This window comes from Anolis carolinensis, chromosome 3, assembly GCF_035594765.1.
Source record: "Anolis carolinensis isolate JA03-04 chromosome 3, rAnoCar3.1.pri, whole genome shotgun sequence".
Taxonomy (NCBI): Eukaryota; Metazoa; Chordata; class Lepidosauria; order Squamata; family Dactyloidae; genus Anolis; species Anolis carolinensis.
The window spans coordinates 6,592,521-6,611,162 of record NC_085843.1 but is presented as its reverse complement, the minus strand read 5'-3'; the positions used below and the strand labels follow the sequence as shown (position 1 = coordinate 6,611,162).

Genomic DNA, 18,642 nt, shown 5'->3' with positions numbered 1-18,642 from the left:
TTATTTATAGTATTTATATTCCGCCCTTCTTTCTCACCCCGAAGGGAACTCAGGGCGGATCACAATGTAAACATGCAAGGCAAACATTCAATGCCTTGTAGAGGTAATTTCACCTTTTCCAGTTTCCAGCTTCCTGAGGGGATGCTCGATTCCGGCCACAGGGGGAGCTGCTGCTTCATCATCCACTGTGACACCGAGTCCTTGATGGGAGTACTTCCTCATTCCAAACGTTGCTGGACGTTATGGGTTTTTTTGTAAATAATTTTTATTTGAAAAGGAGAAAGTTTTGGTTACATTAAAAGTGGGAGAGCATTTTACGTAAAGAAAAACAGAGGAAAAAAGAAATGAGAAAAATTAAAGAACTAATTAGGATTGGAGTAGGGAGGGAAGAGAGGGGAGAGGAGGATATCAGAGTAAAAACCAGAGTAAAAACCAAAAAGGGAATAACAATGAAAGAAAAAGGGGGGAAAGGGGGTTGCTTTTGCTTCCATTCTTCTTCCTTGCCATAAAGTCAATTCTTCTTGCTGGACGATTTTTATGGTGTCGTAAATTATTTAAATTGGCCTCACCACATATAAGTGGTACCTAAATCAGTTAAATTAGCCTCCCCACATAGTGGTACCTACATTTCCTACTTGATAGATGCAAATGTCTTTCAAGTTGCTTAGGTCAACAATGAGCAGGGCTAATTTTTATTTTAATGGTCGGGTGCTCACTTCGACACGGGCTGGCCTCAAACTCATGACCTCTTGGTCATCGTGATTTATTGCAGCTGGCTATTAACCAGCCTGCGCCATGGCCCGGCCCCTTCATTAGTAGAAGAAATGTGCACAGATGGAAAAATAGCATAACACTTTGAAATTCTAATGGTTAATATCCACACTTAAAAAGAGTATTTCTCGTTTCTATATACAGTAGAGTCTCACTTATCCAAGCTAAACGGGCCGGCAGAACCTTGGATAAGCGAATATCTTGGGATAATAAGGAGGGATTAAGGAAAAGCCTATTAAACGTCAAATTAGGTTATGATTTTACAAATTAAGCAACAAAACGTCATGTTATACAACAAATTTGACAGAAAAAGTAGTTCCAATACGCAGTAATGTTATGTTGTAATTACTGTATTTACGAATTTAGCACCAAAATATCATGATATATGGAAAACATTGACTACAAAAATGCGTTGGATAATCCAGAACGTTGGATAAGTGAGTCTTGGATAACTGAGACTCTACTGTACATCCATAGAAGCCTTTTAATGAATTAAAAGTTGTGAAAAAGTTTGCATTTCTCTCCTAAAGAGAGAAATGCGAATTGGTGGCTGAGCCTGCCCCCTAGTGGATGATCGTGGAATTGTTCCCTCCCACTTTCAAAATTAAGGAGATTGGTTCATGCATACAATTATGTACTAAATTACTTGGGAAAGTCGCATTTTTAGATCGCAACCATCAGTATCTATCACACGATGTAACAAGATTTGAAAAGTTTTCTGTTCCTCATTTGAAAGTGTTGCTTCCTGTTTAATTATGTAGTACTTACTTTGAAAGTACCTTATATACTTGAGTATAAGCCGACTCGACTATAAGCCGAGGCACCTAATTTTACCACAAAAAAACTGGGATAACTTATTGACTCGAGTATAAGACGAGGGTGGGAAATGCAGCAGCTACTGGTAAATTTCAAAATAAAAATAGATACCAATAAAATTTCATTAATCAAGGCATCAGTAGGTTAAATGTTTTTGAATATTTACCGTATTTTAAAGAAAAACAATAAACTAGCTCTATAAGTGGAAAAATAGGGGCAACAAAAACAATATGGTATCAACAATAACCTAATAATAATAATAATAATAATAATAATAATAATGAAAACTTCATTTGGATCCCACCCTATCTCCCCTTGGGGACTCAGGCCGGCTTCCAACATAGTAAAAGGTAAACATTCAATGCTTATATAAACAATGCAGAACTAGATATAGATCTATAATTATAGATACTAATTTCACATATGCATTTACCCCTGAAACGTTTGCAAATCCCTCTGTGTGTGTGTGCATTTCCCCTACAATATTTGCAAGCCCTATATATATATATATATATATATATATATATATATATATATATATATATATAGACATGTCTATATATATATTTGTGTGTGCATTTCCCCCTGTAATATTTCCAAGCCCTATATATAGGTAGGTAAGAATATATTCATATCTATCCAGACATCTCTCTTTATATAGATATTTGCAGAGACTTTCAAACATATGAGGGTAAATTCATATATAAAAATAATGTATATGTATGGCTACAGATACACAGGTACATGGATCTATATGTATAAAGGATTTGCAAAGGCCTGCAAACACATGAGGGGGAAATTCATATATAAAATTAATGTATATAGATAGATACACACATAAAGGTACATAGAGATGGCAAAAGCTTGCAAGAGGTTAATGCCTATATATCTGTAGGAGAGTTTAACAAATATTTCAGGGGGAAATGCTTTCATAAGATTAATGAATATATATTTTTCTTCTTCCTGACTTGCAAGAGTGTTTCTCTTTTCAAAACATTTTCTTGATTAAGAGCGAGGCTTTGCAAAAGAAAACACACTGATAAGGGAGGAGAAGAGAGAAATAGGTCACATATTGCAAGCAATAGCCTGCAGGCTCCTTGCTGGCCTTGACCCGATTATAAGCAGAGGGAGGCTTTATCAGCTCATAAATAAGGGCTGAAAAACTCGGCTTATCTTCGAGTATATACGGTAGTTGTTACACCAGGCTTTAGCACAGCAGGCTAAACTGCTGTGCTGCAGAATGATCCTTCGGATCAAAAGGTCCGCAGTTGGATCCCGGGTTGGGGATGAGCATCCACTGTTAGCCCCAGCTCACCTGCCCACCTAGCAGGTCGAAAGCAGAAATGCGAGTAGATAAATAGGTACAGCTTTTAGCGGGGCGGTTATAAAGGTGCCCTTAAGGACATTGATCCGGAGGAAGCTCCTCGATATGAAAAATGGAGTAACAACACACACACACACATACACACACCCCGTGGCCAGAGTCGAGCACAGTCTCCAAGATGCTGGAAATAAGATGGACAAAAAACATCCTTTACCTCTTCTGTGTTGTCTGTCCTTGTTAACTGTATAATCTGCATTGTGTATATTGTAAAGGCGCTCTGAATTCCCTTTGGGGTGAGAAGGGCGGGGTATAAATACTGTAAATAAATAAATATACTCCAGAAACTTTGTTTTTGTGGCTGCCACAAACTAGGTTGAATTGGTTGGGATATTCATTGAAAGACTAGAGCAAAACATGCTGCAAGACGTCCTTCAAAAACAAAGTTCTTGCAATGTCATAAACTTTCCCCATGTTTTTATGATAGAACCAATTAGGAAATGCCATTTATTGTTAATGTGGGATTTGTGTATTGATAGTGTTTAAATGCAATTTGTTTCATACTTGTATTGCAACTGATTGCGTCATCCTGAGTGTACTATAGTGTGGAAAGAGTTAATTGCTAAGAAGCAATGTTGACCTTGATGTGTGGCTGGAACTAGGGAGTATCCAGACACAAGTGTGTGTGCATACTGATTACGTAGGAGTTGAGTTCTGTTCTGCCTAGAGTTTGAGTTCTGTGTTCATCTGTCGTCTGTTAGTCTGATTGTGTTGATTCAGTAACACGTGGTAAATAGTTTTACCAGCGTCTCTGAGTATCTCTTCGTTCTGCGTTCCACTGATTCCATCCAACTACTGCTGCGCTGCAAATACTCTGATATTTAGAACCCAGGAACAAAAATAGTGTTACATTATCAGAGTGGCTTTGCTAGGCACACGCAGCAGAAGTCGCTGACAAGGAAGCTCTGGATAAATGACGACATTGCAGTCTTCAGTTTTCTATCAAAAGTTTACTTATGAACGGAAATCTCACAAGATGATACACAACTCTCACACAGGCACACACGGGAAGGGACAAAGATAGGAAGTAGAGGGCTATTTATCTCATCCTCTGCTGTCTGATGCAATCCAAGTTTAACCCTTTACACACTTGCATAGTAAGCAGCACACAGTGTATGATGCAATCTCCAGCACACATTGCACGACCATGACTCAATTACATTTAAACAACTCTATATACAATCATTCCCACTTCAACATACATAGTGTCATAGTTACATATAGAATATTGGATTCTTTTCCTTCCTAACAACCCTGCGAGGCGGGCCAGGCTGAGCAGGGCAGCCTCAGGTTCAGCCAGTGCATTTCATAGCTCCATGTGTTGGAAACTGGGTCTCCCAATGCAATGCAATGCCCTCCCAGGAAGCATTTAGCTCAGCTACAAAAACGGCCTCCCTCTTGACATTTTGATCTGAGGAGGATGTATTCAAGCCCACAAGAGACTCATTATCTCAGCGCTTGCTCTTCCTCCCTTGGAAACATGTACTTCTTCTTTGTGTTTTATTTGGGACTCATTTTCCATGCCTTCGGTGCTTTGGGAGGATGGTAAGCGGCAGAGAGCTGTCGTTGGAGAGAACGGGACCTGTTTACAAGGGTGGCACCAAAGCTGGGAGTCAGAGTTAGGGTTTGAAACAGAAGAGAAACAATGCGGGACACCATAAACCATACAAACCAATCTCAGCATGGTACTATAATCCATCAAACTACATCGAATTAATACATTATGTGGGAGAAAGTGTCAGGGCATGAGGTCAGAGGTCAGGGTGTGAGCTGGGTGGGTTTCTTCAAGCTCCATCAATCATCCGCTCCAGCACCCTGATGAATTGGTTGCAATCGTCTGCCACACCAAATGTCAGACTCAAACATATCCGTAGTCTGAAGTCCAAACATTTATTTCAATATCTATAATACATATTTACAAAGCATAGCAGAAGCCATTGCTCTGAGCTGACATTCTCTTCAGCCTCTCGCCTCGGCAAGCACAGCTCAACATATACAGAGATAAGATACACACATTCCTCAGTCCGAAGGAAGTTCCGACCTCCAAAGGCCGGAAATCATGCCTGATAGATCAACAGCAGGCTCAACAGGTTGTCAATCAAACCTGCTGTTAACTGTTTCATTACTGAAACACACACTCTTGCAAAACAGCAGAAACACTTGATTTACAATTCATACACATACAACCATAATCCAACAGAAAGTGTGGCGAAGTAGGGATTGGAGCCACATGAGGCTAATGTGCTCCAAAGTACAGAGATTCTGGTTTGGAAATGCTAAATAGTGGGGACAATAGTACATTTCAGGGTTGCTCTACTACGGTAATAATTTCTGTATTCGAAAGTGAGAATAAGGGTTTGGTAAATAGAAATCTGATCCTGCTGATGGTATGGGCCGCAAGAATCGAAATAATGAGAACCTGGAAAAAGTTAGAGAATTGGTTAAACAGGATATGGATGAAAGCTCTGTTGGAAAAGTTAGCCTATACATTAAGGTTAACTAAAGGACAATTGAAAGAGGGTTGTTGTATGTTTTCCGGGCTGTATGGCCATGTTCCAGAAGCATTCTCTCCTGACGTTTCGCCCACATCTATGGCAGGCATCCTCAGAGGTTGTGAAGTCTGTTGGAAACTAGGCCAGTGGGGTTTGCCTGTGTTGTCGAAGATCATGAAAGCCTTCGACAACACAGAGAATTGAAAGAACTTTTTGATATGATAGCACATGGAAACCATTTGTTAGCTTCATGTGAAAAAGCAGTTTTCCAATTTAAACTACCAAACGACCAAGAAAGATTGTGGTTCAACAATTAAAAATATGTGTTGTCGAAGGCTTTCATGGCTGGAATCGCTGGGTTGTTGTGAGTTTTCCAGGCTGTATAGCCAGGTTGCAGAAGCATTCTCTCCTGACGTTTCACCCACATCTAAGACAGGCATCCTCAGAGGGTGTGAGGTCTGTTGGAAACTAGGCCAGTGGGGTTTATATCCTTGTGGAATAATGTCCAGGGTGGGAGAAAGAACTCTTGTCTGCTTTGAGGCAAGTGTGAATGTTGCCATTGGCCAGCTTGCTTAGCATTGAAGAACCTTGCAGCTTCAAAGCCTAGCTGCTTCCCGCCTGGGGGAATCCTTTATTGGGAGGTGTTAGCTGACCCTGATTGATTCATATTTCCTTATTATTATTATTATTATTATTATTATTATTATTATTATTATTATTTTATTATGACACAGCAAACAAGCTAGATATGCTGGATTTCGTATCACAAAATCACAACTCAAACACTTCCCAAGTGTCTAGGACTGTGTGATGTATTTTCGGATGATGCGTGCAGATCCCAGCAGGGTGACCTTTTGCAGTTGGCAGATTGTGATTTTGTCAATGTCTATTGATTCCAAATGCCGGCTGAGATCTTTTGGCATGGCACCCAATGCGCCGATCACCACCAGGACCATTATTATTATTATTATTATTATTATTATTATTATTATTATTATTATTTATACCCCACTTTTTCTTTCCACAAAGGACTCTCAAAGTAGCTCAAAGAGAAAGAGAGAGGTTATAAGAGTAAATGTTTTGAACATAATCATCTACATCTTTGGAGGTTTTGGAGCAGATGTTCTATGGCCATCTGTTGGGAGGGCTTTGGTTGGGTTTCTTGGATTGGATTAGATCAGGAGCAGAGGTTATACGGCCATCTGTTGGGAGGGCTTTGGTTGGGTTTCTTGGATTGGATTAGATCAGGAGCAGAGGTTATACGGCCATCTGTTGGGAGGGCTTTGGTTGGGTTTCTTGCACGGTAGAACAGGATTGGATTAGATCAGGCATGAGCAAATTTCGGTTCTCCGTGTGTTTTGAGCATCATTTGAAATCCAAAACACTTGGAGGGCCAAAGTATGCCCATACCTGGATCAGATGGTTCTTGAGGGTCTCTTTCTATTGTATGAGTGTGAGTTTTGTAGCCTATAAATAATAATAATAATAATAATAATAATAATAATAATAATAATAATAATAATAATAATAATAAACTTTATTTTTATATCCCACCCCATCTCCCCGAAGGGACTCGGGGCGGCTCACAACAGGGACAAGTCCGAAACAACAACACAACATATTTGACAAAAACTTAAAACATTCCAACGATACACAAAATAAAATAATGGACAATACATTAAAATCCAAGCAGATAAAATCAGAGTAATTAAAAGCAAACCAGCGGGGACAGCTTGGGTATAATTAGCTTGGGTACCTGGTGATGCCCTTGTTATTTGTAAAGGGCCTTGTTTGTATTTGGATGCGAGGTCATATCAGTTTGGTCATATATTACACTATTTCTGAGGGAAAAAAACTCAGTCTTGGCTTTTGTTTTTTTTTAGGAATGCATAAGGATGTGGGTGAACTACAATTCCCAAAAGTCTTGGGTCAGCCCTCCCCAAACTCCCCCGGTATTCTCAGTTGGCCATGTTGGGTCTGTGTGCCAAATTTGGTCCAGATCCGTCATCTGCCGGGTTCAGTGTTCTCTGGATAAGGGTGAACTACAACTCCCATATTCCCAAAGCGATCTTCCTGAAACACCTGCCAAGATTCACAGTTGGCTATGTTGGGTCAGTGTGCCAAGTTTGGTCCAGATCCGTCACTTTACCACTGCATTGGCCTTTCGCTCCTACAAACATAACAAACACCGGGAAGAGCATCCTCACACTTTGCTCGCTCTGGAAGAACGGTTGCCAGGCGGGCCGTTGTCGTCACATCCCTATAGATTTTAGCACGCGATGCCGGGATCCGTTCCGCTCCTGCAAATGAGATGGGATTTCCTCCGGGCGCTCTGCGTCACTGGCCCAGGTTGCCTAGCACTGGCTGGGATGGATGAGAGCGAGAGAAAGAGAACTTGCAAGGTTTCCTCCTGCTTGCATATATCGGCTGCACTGAACTACGTTGCACCGCTTTGCTGCAGAATAGAGGCATTGAGAGGTGAAGGGCGTCATCAGCATGGCTTCGGAGCCGTCCACGATGGAGCTTCCTTTGGTTCAGGACGTCCAGCTGACCCAGTGCATGAGGCTCCGGGTGCGAAGCCTGCAGCAGAAGAAGGAGAAGCCACAAGACGGAGAGAAACTCCTCCAAGCGGATGAGTTTGTCTACCGGCTGGACTTCTCCCGGCAACACGGCCTCCGTTTCCTGCGCTGGACGGTCACTCTGGACAAACCGGGCAAAGTGTCCATCATCGGCACCTCTCAGCTCTGGACGCCGGACCTCACCAACCTCATGCGGAGGCAGCTGCTGGAACCGGTGGCCGTTTTCTGGAAAAAGCCGGGCTCCCAAGAAGTGGAATGCAATGAGGCCGATGCGCTGGAATTTGGAGAGCGGCTGGTGGAGTTGGCCAAAATCCGGAAGGTGATGTATTTCCTCCTGGCCTATGCGGACGGCCTCGAACCGGCTCACCTGAAATGCTCGGTGGTCTTCAGTGCCTGAATCTGGATCTATCTTGTTTCCATCTGCTTCTGAATCTGGTTTTGGCACATAGAGACTCCAATGTCCATGGCTTTAGTCTGGACTATAAAGCAGCTATTCCAAGATCCTGAACTAATCCAAACTTTGGCAAACTTTTGTATTTGTTTCTTGCTTCCATCTTCTGCCTCCGACCTTTCTATTTTTCCCCTTGAATCTATTTTGTCGCATGTAGCATCTCCAATGTCTGTTGGAAGCCCGTAAATCCCGTCGAAAAATCAGTCTCAACTATAAAACAGTTAATCCAAGGTCCTAAACAAGTGACGGCCAACATATGACACGCGTGTCAGCACTGACACGCCTAGCCATTTTTGCTGACACGCTGCCGCATGCAGATTGATTGGATGACTTATGTCTTTTGTGGCCAAATTTGGTGTGATTTGGTCCAGTGGTTTTCTTGTTTATTCCATGGGAATTATGCACATTTTATGATATCATTCTATTATTATTGTAGTATACTATTATATTATTATTACTATTATATTATTATTATATTATTCATTATTCATGACTACATTGAAACTAGAATAGAGAGAAACTGCAAGAGGTTTATTATATTATATATATATAATCATTCTGTTATTATTCTATTACTATTGTAGTATATTATTATATTATTACTATTATATTATTATTATATTATTCATTATTCATGACTACATTGAAACTACAACCGAGAGAAATCAGTGTGGAAACTGCAAGAGGTACCATAGATTGTTGTACATGGAAATAATGGTAGTAAATAGTTTTTGATTTATTAAATACAGTTATATATTACAATTATATATTTTTGTTATTTAAACCATACATATTGCGAAGTTATGGGTTTTTTTTTTCTCAAAGTGACACACCATCCAAGTCATGCTAGGTTTTTTAGGTGAATTTTGACACACCAAGCACAAAAGGTTGCCCATCATTGTCCTAAACTAATGCAAACTTTGGAAACTTTTTGTGTCTCTATTTTACGCTTCTATTTTCAACTTTCTTTTTTTGCCCTGAATCTAGTTATGGCATATATTATCTCCAATGTCCATCAGAAGCCAATGAATCCGGTCCAGATTCTAGTCTGAACTATAAAGCAGCTGTCCAAAGTCCTGAACTAATGCAAACTTCAACAACTTTGAGTGTTTTCATTAACGTTTGCTGCAAATCCCAGTCCAGATTGGCATGCCCAAAAAAAAAAAATTCATACCCGATTTGCACATTTCTCTTCCCTTCCTGACTCAATTTTGACAGCGGCAGATGAATGAAAACATCTTCCATCACAAGATAAAGAAACGCTGTTTTTGTTTTGTTTGTTTTTTTAAAAAGTGCTTTTTCTGTTTTTATGGCTTCAAAAGCAATATTATGTCTTTGGAGATGCTTAAGTGAAACTCTTTGGCATGAGAGCAATAATCTGTCGAAGAAAAAAATGTGCTGAACCTTTAGAACAGTCCTCATATTCAAAGTCTATGTCAAATCTTTAAAGCCTATCCAGATAAGTTTGGTGCAAAGACAAGGTCCAGAACAGCAAACATCTCCCCAACTATTTTTTCTCCTGGGATCTACTAATTTACATAGCTTCAGGTGGTGGAACTTTTTCTTGAACCCCGAGGATTTTTTGCTTCCATTTGCTGTTTTAAAGCAAGTTGCTTAGACCTGAGGGGGAAAACCTCAGAATAAATACTACGTAATTAAAGTAAGGAGTTAAAGAAAATGGGTTGCTGTGAGTTTTCTGGGCTGTATGGCCATGTTCCAGGAGCATTCTCTCCTGACATTCCTCCCACATCTATGGCAGGCATCCTCAGAAGTTGTGAGGTGTGTTGAAAACTAGTCAAGTGGGGTTTATTCTCATATTCTTGTTGTAAACCGCTCCGAGTCCCCGCAGGGAGATGGTGGCAGGGTATAAATAAAGTTGTTGTTATTATTATTATCATTTTATTATGACACAGCAAACAAGATAGATATGCTGGATTTCGTATCACAAAACCACAAGTCGAACACTTCCCAAGTGTCTAGGACTGTGTGATGTATTTTCGGATGATGCGTGTAGATCCCAGTAAGGTGGCCTTTTGCAGTTGGCAGATCGTGATTTTGTCAATGTCTATTGTATCCAAATGCTGGCTGAGATCTTTTGGCACGGCACCCAGTGTGCCCATCACCACCGGGACCACCTGCATTGGTTTCTGCCAGAGTCTTTGAAGTTCAATCTTGAGGTCCTGAGAGCGGCTGAGTTTTTCCTGTTGTTTTTCGTCAATGCGACTGTCACCTGGGATGGCAACATCAATGATCCAAACCTTTTTCTTTTCCACAACTGTGATGTCTGGTGTGTTGTTGTTGTTGTTGTTGTTGTTATTATTATTATTATTATTTATCTGTGGAAGGTCTAGGGTGGGAGAAAGAACTCTTGTCTGTTGGAGGCAAGTGTGAATGTTGCAATTGATCACCTTGATTAGCATTGAATACTCTTGCAGCTTCAAAGCCTGGCTGCTTCCTACCTGGGGGGAATTCTTTGTTGGGAAGTGTTAGCTCGCCCTGATTGTTTCCTGTCTTGAATTCCCCTGTTTTTCTGAGTGTTGTTCTTTAAAGAACAACTCTGAGGATGCCTGCCCTAGATGTGGGCGAAACGTCAGGAGAGAATGCTTCTAGAACATGGCCATAGCAACCCAGTGATTCCGGCCATGAAAGCCTTCGACAACACAATTTTCAAGGTCTTTTGCAAAGCTAATGGGTCTTTATGGTCCGTTATCTTACTGCCTATCTTATTTCGCACAGGCCTTGGTTGTGTCACAGAAATGACTGGAGGAAATTTATTACAGACTCAAACTGGAAAGAACATTTTTAATTAAGTCAAATTAAAGTCAAATTTAAGTCAAAACCATAAATGTGGAGAGACAACTGTATCCATTCGGCTGCCAAAATAGAAATCATACGAAAAGTTGGGGAAAATCCTTCAAGCGGTCTCTATAAGTTTCAGAATGATTTGGTTTAGTGATGCAAGCCTTATCTGTCCTTTTTTTGGTTTCATTTCCTATATCCGTATGTTTAGTTTTGAATAAAAGTTTTGCTGGAAAAATATTGAACTGCTCTTCTCTTTGTTTGTTGTTTCTGGAACCAGATTTTCTATTAAAGACATAAAGGAGCACAGACTTTGAGTGCATCTACACCATAGCCAAAGCCTGGCTGCTTCCTGCCTGGGGGAATCTTTTGTTGGGAGGTGTTAACTGGCCCAGATTGTTTCCTGTCTGGAAGTCGCCTGCTTTCAGAATGTTGTTCTTTATTTACTGTCCTGATTTTCGATTTTCAAGGCTAGTAGCCAGATTTTGTTCATTGAAGCCACTGAGATCCACAAGCATGTGGACAATTTCAACAGAAAGGGGAAAACCATGAAAATGAACAAATTCTGACTATCAGTATTTTGAAACTCTTAAAATCAAGACAGTAAATAAAGAACAACACTCAAAAGACAGGGGAATTCCAAACAAGAGATAATCTGGGCCAGCTAACACCTCCCAACAAAGGATTCTCTCAGGAAAGAAGTAGCCAGGCTTTGAAGCTGCAAGGCCATTCAATGCTAATCAAGGTGGTCAATTGCAACATTCACATTTGCCTCCAACAGACAAGAGTTCTTTCTCCTACCCTGGACATTATTCCAAAGATATATAAACCCCACTTGCCTAGTTTCCCACACACCTCACAACCTCTGAGGATGCCTGCCATAGATGTGGGCGAAACATCAGGAGAGAATGCTTCTGGAACATGGCCATACAGCCCAAAAAGCTCATAACAACCCACTTTCCAAGAGACCTCACACCTCTGAGGATGCCTGCCATAGATGTGGGCTAAACGTCAGGAGAGAATGCTTCTGGAACATGGCCAGTCAGCCCGGAAAACTCACAGCCACCCAGTGATTCCGGCCCTGAAAATGTCCGACAACAAACATGCATTAGCAATTATATTGTCCAACGAAGGGTAATACACTGTTCGGCATTTAAAAAGTTTATTTTAAATTCAGATTTAATTTTCATGGGACTATCTCAAAAAAACCCCCCATCGTTTTTCCACTTTCCATTATGTCTGTAAGATTTAAAAAATCTGCTTTAAAACCACATTTGAAGTATTTATGTTTTAAGGATCATCTCAAGTTTCCCTTGAGATGATCTTAGTGGTGTGTTTTCTCACTTTCTTGGACCACAAAAAGCTATTACTGCTGTTGTATTTGCTTTTTAGCTTTTAGACTTCCAAATGGTTTGTATTGCTATTGAGTCTAAAAGCTGCCAAGAGCAGAGAGAGCATAATAAGAGATTTCTTGCTCAGCCCTCTTTGCATTGATCTTGGCATCCCTTCATAATAGACTATTAAAGCAACCTGATTCTACTTTAATTGTCATGATCCTATGCCACAAAATCCCAGCACTTGCACTTTCAGGAGAGGTACCAAGGCCTCTTCTACACTGCTGTATAATTCAGATTATCTGCTTCGGACTGGATTATATGAGTCTACACTGCCTGTGCTGGTACGGCTGTACCAGAAGCTCCAACTTTATTTTCTTTCTGCTAATGTTTGCAGTCATAGGGCAGGCCGCCTGTCCATCATCATTAAGCTTGGTTCCGCCCCTTGTTCAGGGCTCTGGGAGGGAAGGAGCCATTTTTAAGTCAGTCTCACTTAAGGAAGCTAAGCTATAGGACGTAGACCAGCTCGTCCCGAAGAAAAGCTTCATATCTTAAGAACAACCGGGGATATAGAATATCCGAGGAATCAGAAACAGAAATTCCAGGGGAAAGGTCCCAAAGGTTCTGGCTAAGAGCTCACAGCCCCTCAACCTCACAGCTCCTGAGGGAAACAGCCCTAAAGTTTCCAAAGAAACCTCGGAGAGGGAACAGCACCACAGATCCATAGAACCCCAGCTGAAACATCTGCAAGCCTTGGTTGGTAGGTCCACTCGATACCCAGATGCATTTGGAATCGGTAGTGGGTCCCACATCAGCTAGGCCCATATGATAGACAGCCTGGGAGAGGTTGTGGAGAAGTCATAGTTATGTTTAATTTTAACTGTTAAAGTATGTATTTGTGTTTAGTTGACACAGTAGCTGAAACAGAAGCCATCTTGTTTCAATCCACGGTAGTGCTGTTACCAAGGAGACGGAGCTGGCCAGCTCACCAGAGGGAGAAGTGGGCGGAGCCACACACACAAAAAAAGGGGGAGTTTTTTAAAAGAAGCCAGAGAGTGCGTGGCTGGAGGCTTTTCAGTCAAGAAGGGCTGAGGAGACAGGCCTGGCCAAAAAAATCTTTAGTCAAGGCAGACTATTATTTATTATTTATTTATTTCAATTATTTATACCCCGCCCTTCTCACCCAAGGGGACTCAGGGCGGCTTACAAGTGGCAATTGATGCCGTTACACTGATATGCAATAAACTAAAACGATTAAAACAGTTAAAGGGAGCCTAGTCAAGATCTCTAGTTGGGAAGGACTAGTGATCAGGAATTTGATCGGTAGTAGATCAAATTAAAGGTTTTTATTGTAGTTGGGACATTGTTCACTAAGGAGCTCAGCTGAGGTTAGAGTTCGCTACAATTTATATCATCAGTAGGAGAGTGAGTGTAGAAGTACACCAGAGACTACTGTTGTGGTGGTTATAAGAGTTATTAAACCACTTGTTTATCTAAAGTTCCATAAGTAAATCAGTCAACCTGCAACCATAAGCTTTGTACGCAATAAACTTGTTGTTCTTTGTTAACAACCGACTCATCTCATCTGCGTCTGTGGAGCCAAATTTCATCGGTGATAATTCAAAAGCCTCACGTTGGTGGCAGTTACCTTAATAAATCACCTAATTGGGGAAGAGTAATAGTCACAGTTACCTCAGAAAGGGAACAACAACACAGAAATCGTTTTCTTCTTATAGAGAAAGCACAGTTATCCAAAGCCAATTGTCTGTCCCCTGGGGACAAGACTGAAAAGGCCAACAGTTTATTAAGCAAACCTTGAAGTGTTATTTGACTCCTTGAAGATTTATTATTTGTTCAACAATAAAGACTTTGTTATCTCATTAAAGACTCAAAGGACTATCCTTTTCAGGAAAATCCTCAAGAACCTCTCTTTGAGGTGCCCTGGCTTCTCGCTGGGCATAAAGTATACGTCCTATACAAAGACAATAGTTACAGGCCCAGCGTATGACAGAACATTGTTGTATAATCCAGTTCAAAGCAGATCATTTGGATTTAATATGGTTTTGGAGATGGGGCCTAAGGATTCCCAACCGGAGAGGCGTAGTGCCCCAGCAAACTACAAATCCCAGGAATCGTCAAGTCATAGCCATCAACGTTACAGTGGATTCATAGCGCTGTACAGTAACTGTGCAGTGTGGTAGTGGTCCCCAAAAGAGACTTCAGGAAGAAGCAGAAGTGTCTAGAACAGGCATGGGCGAAATTCGGCCCTCCAGGTGTTTTGGACTCCAACTCCCACAATTCCTAACTGCCTCAGGCAGGGGCGGCTCAAGCTATACGCGAACTACGCAATTGCGGAAGGCGCAATCCTCTAGGTAGTGCTCGTATTCCTCAGGAATTGGGGTGACTGATAGGATCCTGTCATCTAACATATCTGAGAATTTAAACCAGTCTGCCTTTCTGAAGGGCTTCCGGTGGTGCAGCGGGTTAAACCACTGAGGTGTTGAATTTACTGGTTCGAATCCGGGGAGTGGAATGAGCTCCCGCTGTTAGCCCCAGCTTCTGCCAACCTAGCAGTTCAAAAACATGCAAATGTGAGTAGACCAATAAGTACCGCTCCGGCGGGAAGGTAACTGCGCTCCATGCAGTCATGCCTATGGCCACATGACCTTGGAGGTGTCTACGGACAACGCCGGCTCTTCGGCTTAGAAATGGGGATGAGCGCCAACCCCCAGAATCGGACACGATTGGACTTCATGTCACATGTGTTAATGTGGGATTTGTGTATTGATAGTGTTTAAATGAAATTTCTGTCTTGCCTGTATTGCATACTGATTGCATCATCCAGAGTGTACTATAGTCTGGAAAGAGTTAATTGCTGAGAAGCTGTGTTGACCTTGATGTGTGGCTGGAACCAGGGAGTGTCCAGACACAAGTGTGTGTGCATTACTGATTGCATCAGTTCAGTTCTGAGTAGAGTTGAGTTCTGTCTGCCTAGAGTGAGAGTCAAGTCCTGTGTTATTCTATTATCTGCAAGTCCATTTGTGTTGTTTATTACTGCTTATAGTAAAACTTGTATATAGTTTTACCAACATCTCTGATTGTCTCTTCGTTCTGCGTTCCACTGATTCCATCCAACTACTGCTGCGCTGCGAATTACTCTGACAACATGAAAACCTTTACCTTTACTAAGCAATGGTTAGACTCACAAAACCGATCGGGGTGCACCTGAATCTTTCATTCTGATTTGACACCAACAAAATAACATCAACTGACAACATATAATGACTGAGTGAGTCCATGCTGCCTGTATCCTGTCAAGATTAAAAACGAATCAAACCAGAAGACTGAGCTCATCATGTTCAGCGCTTGATTGACTTGGGTAATCCACTGTGCCAAGATGTGGAAGCCAAGGCCCATAATTAAATTGGCTTGTTAAAGGCATTAGAGTAATGGGTGCGGGGAATCGATGGATATTGAACCATCTCTCTTGGCAGCTTGATCCATTCGGGTTGCCAGAAGGAAATGTTAGCTTGGCAGATGATGGCTCTGCCATATCTCAATTCAAGGGATGCAGATATTAATGTTTCTACCTTTTTTCTATAAACCTTTTATTGTCGTGGTTCCCAAATGTTGGTTTTCACGCTGTTTTGGACTTCGGCTGCCAGGTGCCCTAGTCTGCTTGGCCAATAGTCATGGATGGTGGGATCTGAAGTCCAAAACATCTGGAGGACCAAAAGTAAGGGGTCACTACTAAAGGTACCAGAAGTGACACAACCACCTGTGAGCATACCCAGTGATCCTTCTCTCTCTTTCTTATGGTCCAGTTGTCAGAGTAATGGTTATTGTAGTGTGTGAAATGTACACTCATTGTTAAAGAGAATATGTGTGTGCTTCGGTAAGCATTCCCACAAAGGAGTGGTTAACTGCATAGAGTGACAGGATGCAGCTTCCGTTTTGCTTACATAGCGGACATAAGTCACTGCGAATGGAATTTGGGAGGTGTTTACTGATAAGCTTCTTTGCCAGTCGCCATTAATTCTGCCGGAGAAGAGTGTTAGCCTGTTTTGTTGTTATAGAGTGAAATGTTAGATCAATTGTATGCTGTTGGATTGTGCATCTGTGTTCCGGCAAGCTTTCCAGCAGCACAGGAGTTCATTACATGCCAGCCCTGATTGATAGCTTGCAGGGCCAATGGGTCAAGACTTCCGTTTCAACTGCATGGGGCGGAACATTCGTCATGAACTGTGGAATGTTGGGAGGACTCGGCTTGGTGAATGGACGTGCCATGCTTTTCCCTTGCTGGTGAACATGTGCCCAGAGAGTGATGGCATTTGGAGTTGTAGATAGTCTTGTAAATAAAGCCTAGTACCGCTGGGATCAGCAGTAAATCTACGACTGAGGTGTCGTTTGTCAGTGCTACTTTTGCCGGCTGCTTAAGTGGTCTGACGGGTGAGGAGAAAGTCATCAACAGGTCAGGGCGTCGGTAGTATCTCATCTCTCCCCATGCTCCTGCCCAGCGCCTGACAAAGAGACATGTGTGTTAGCTGCGCGTCTGTACATAGTTGTATATAACATCAATAAAGCTCTGAACCGCCGACTTCGGCTAACATCTGACTGATGAGAGTTTTATTCTTTCCGTGAGACTGGACAAATTGCTAGATTTTCGGAAGGAGAGGAATTGAGACGGAGAAAAGGTCTATGTCTCAATTAGCCTCTCACACTCCGACACCAGTATGAGTGTGTGTGTCAAGGGCTATGCTCAGGACACAAGAGGGAGGCCTTGGCAGGTGGCATCTGGTTTGGGAAAGTACTTGGTGAAACAAAATGGGAGAGGGAAATAGCTTAATGTGAATTACCATATATACTCAAGTATAAGCTGACCCGAATATAAGCCGAGGCACCTAATTTTACCACAAAAAAAACTGGGAAAACAATGACTCCAGTATAATCCTGAAGGGGTCACTGAACCAGAGTGACTCCATGTTGGATGCCTGTCTGTTTGAAATCATTAATTAGTCTCTCCTTCAGAAATGATCTTAAAATTTGCAATTTGCTGTCTTGTTACAAAATAGCATGTGTCCTGTATGTTTAGCAAGAATCAGTTGTGGTTAAGCTTGTGGTGAAGCCGATTCTGAGAAATGTATGCAATACATGTACTTTTGCTCCACCTGTGACGGATTGTGGTGAGCTACATCCTGGAGTTGTTTACAGGTCAGGATGTGCAGCCCACCGCAGGCCGTGCTGGTGGTTTTTCCAAGGAACTAAAATGTGATAAACAAGTAGGGTATATATATGACCCCGGGCAGATTTGCTAGGGGCAGACAATCTTTGCTCGCTTCACTGCAGCGTGAGGCTATTGTCTGTCTGTAGCTACAATAAAGGTGTTTGTCCTCAACCCTTTGGACTCCGAGTGGTTCTCATAGCAGCTTGGCAAGAGCCCGGTATTTTCAAGTGATTGGGGGGACTCCCAAATCACCCCTTTCAATCCAAGATACCAATAAAATTACATTAATTGAGGCATCAGTAGTTTAAATGTTTTTGAATCTTTACATCAAACTGTAATTTAAGATATGACTGTTCAACTCTGATTAAATCATTATTTTCATCTTCTTCAATGTAAATGTGCTTATGTATCCTTTTAATAATAAATAGAGTAAAATAATAAATGTATTAATAACAATAAAAATAGAGTAAAATAAATGTAAAAGTAACAACAATAGAGTAAAATAATACATGTAATAACAATAATTAATAGAGTAAAATAATAAACGTAACAATACCAATAATAATAGAGAAAAGTAATAAATATATCATATATACTTGAGTATAAGCCGACCTGAATATAAGCACACCAGAACCCTCACCCGAGTATAAGCCGAGGAGGTTTTTTTTTTCAGTCCTAAAAAAAGGGGTGAAAAACTAGGATTATACTTGAGTATATACAGTAAATTGAAACATGTCCAGAGAAGACATTAATCAAGACCTTGCAAGGCCTGAAAAGCAGGAATTGCTATGAAGT

The 18,642-nt window shown here is 41.3% G+C and overlaps 2 protein-coding genes across 2 annotated transcripts in view; both read left to right on the top strand.

The window, feature by feature from the left end:
• Positions 1-18,642, top strand: part of capn5 (calpain 5) — a 121,698-nt gene that overhangs the window by 66,431 nt on the left and 36,625 nt on the right. The window lies entirely within an intron of this gene.
• omp (olfactory marker protein) lies at positions 6,986-11,529 on the top strand. Its single transcript, XM_062974456.1, has one exon. It carries the CDS (start codon positions 7,957-7,959, stop codon positions 8,434-8,436), a length of 480 nt encoding a protein of 159 aa, XP_062830526.1. The 5' UTR covers positions 6,986-7,956; the 3' UTR covers positions 8,437-11,529.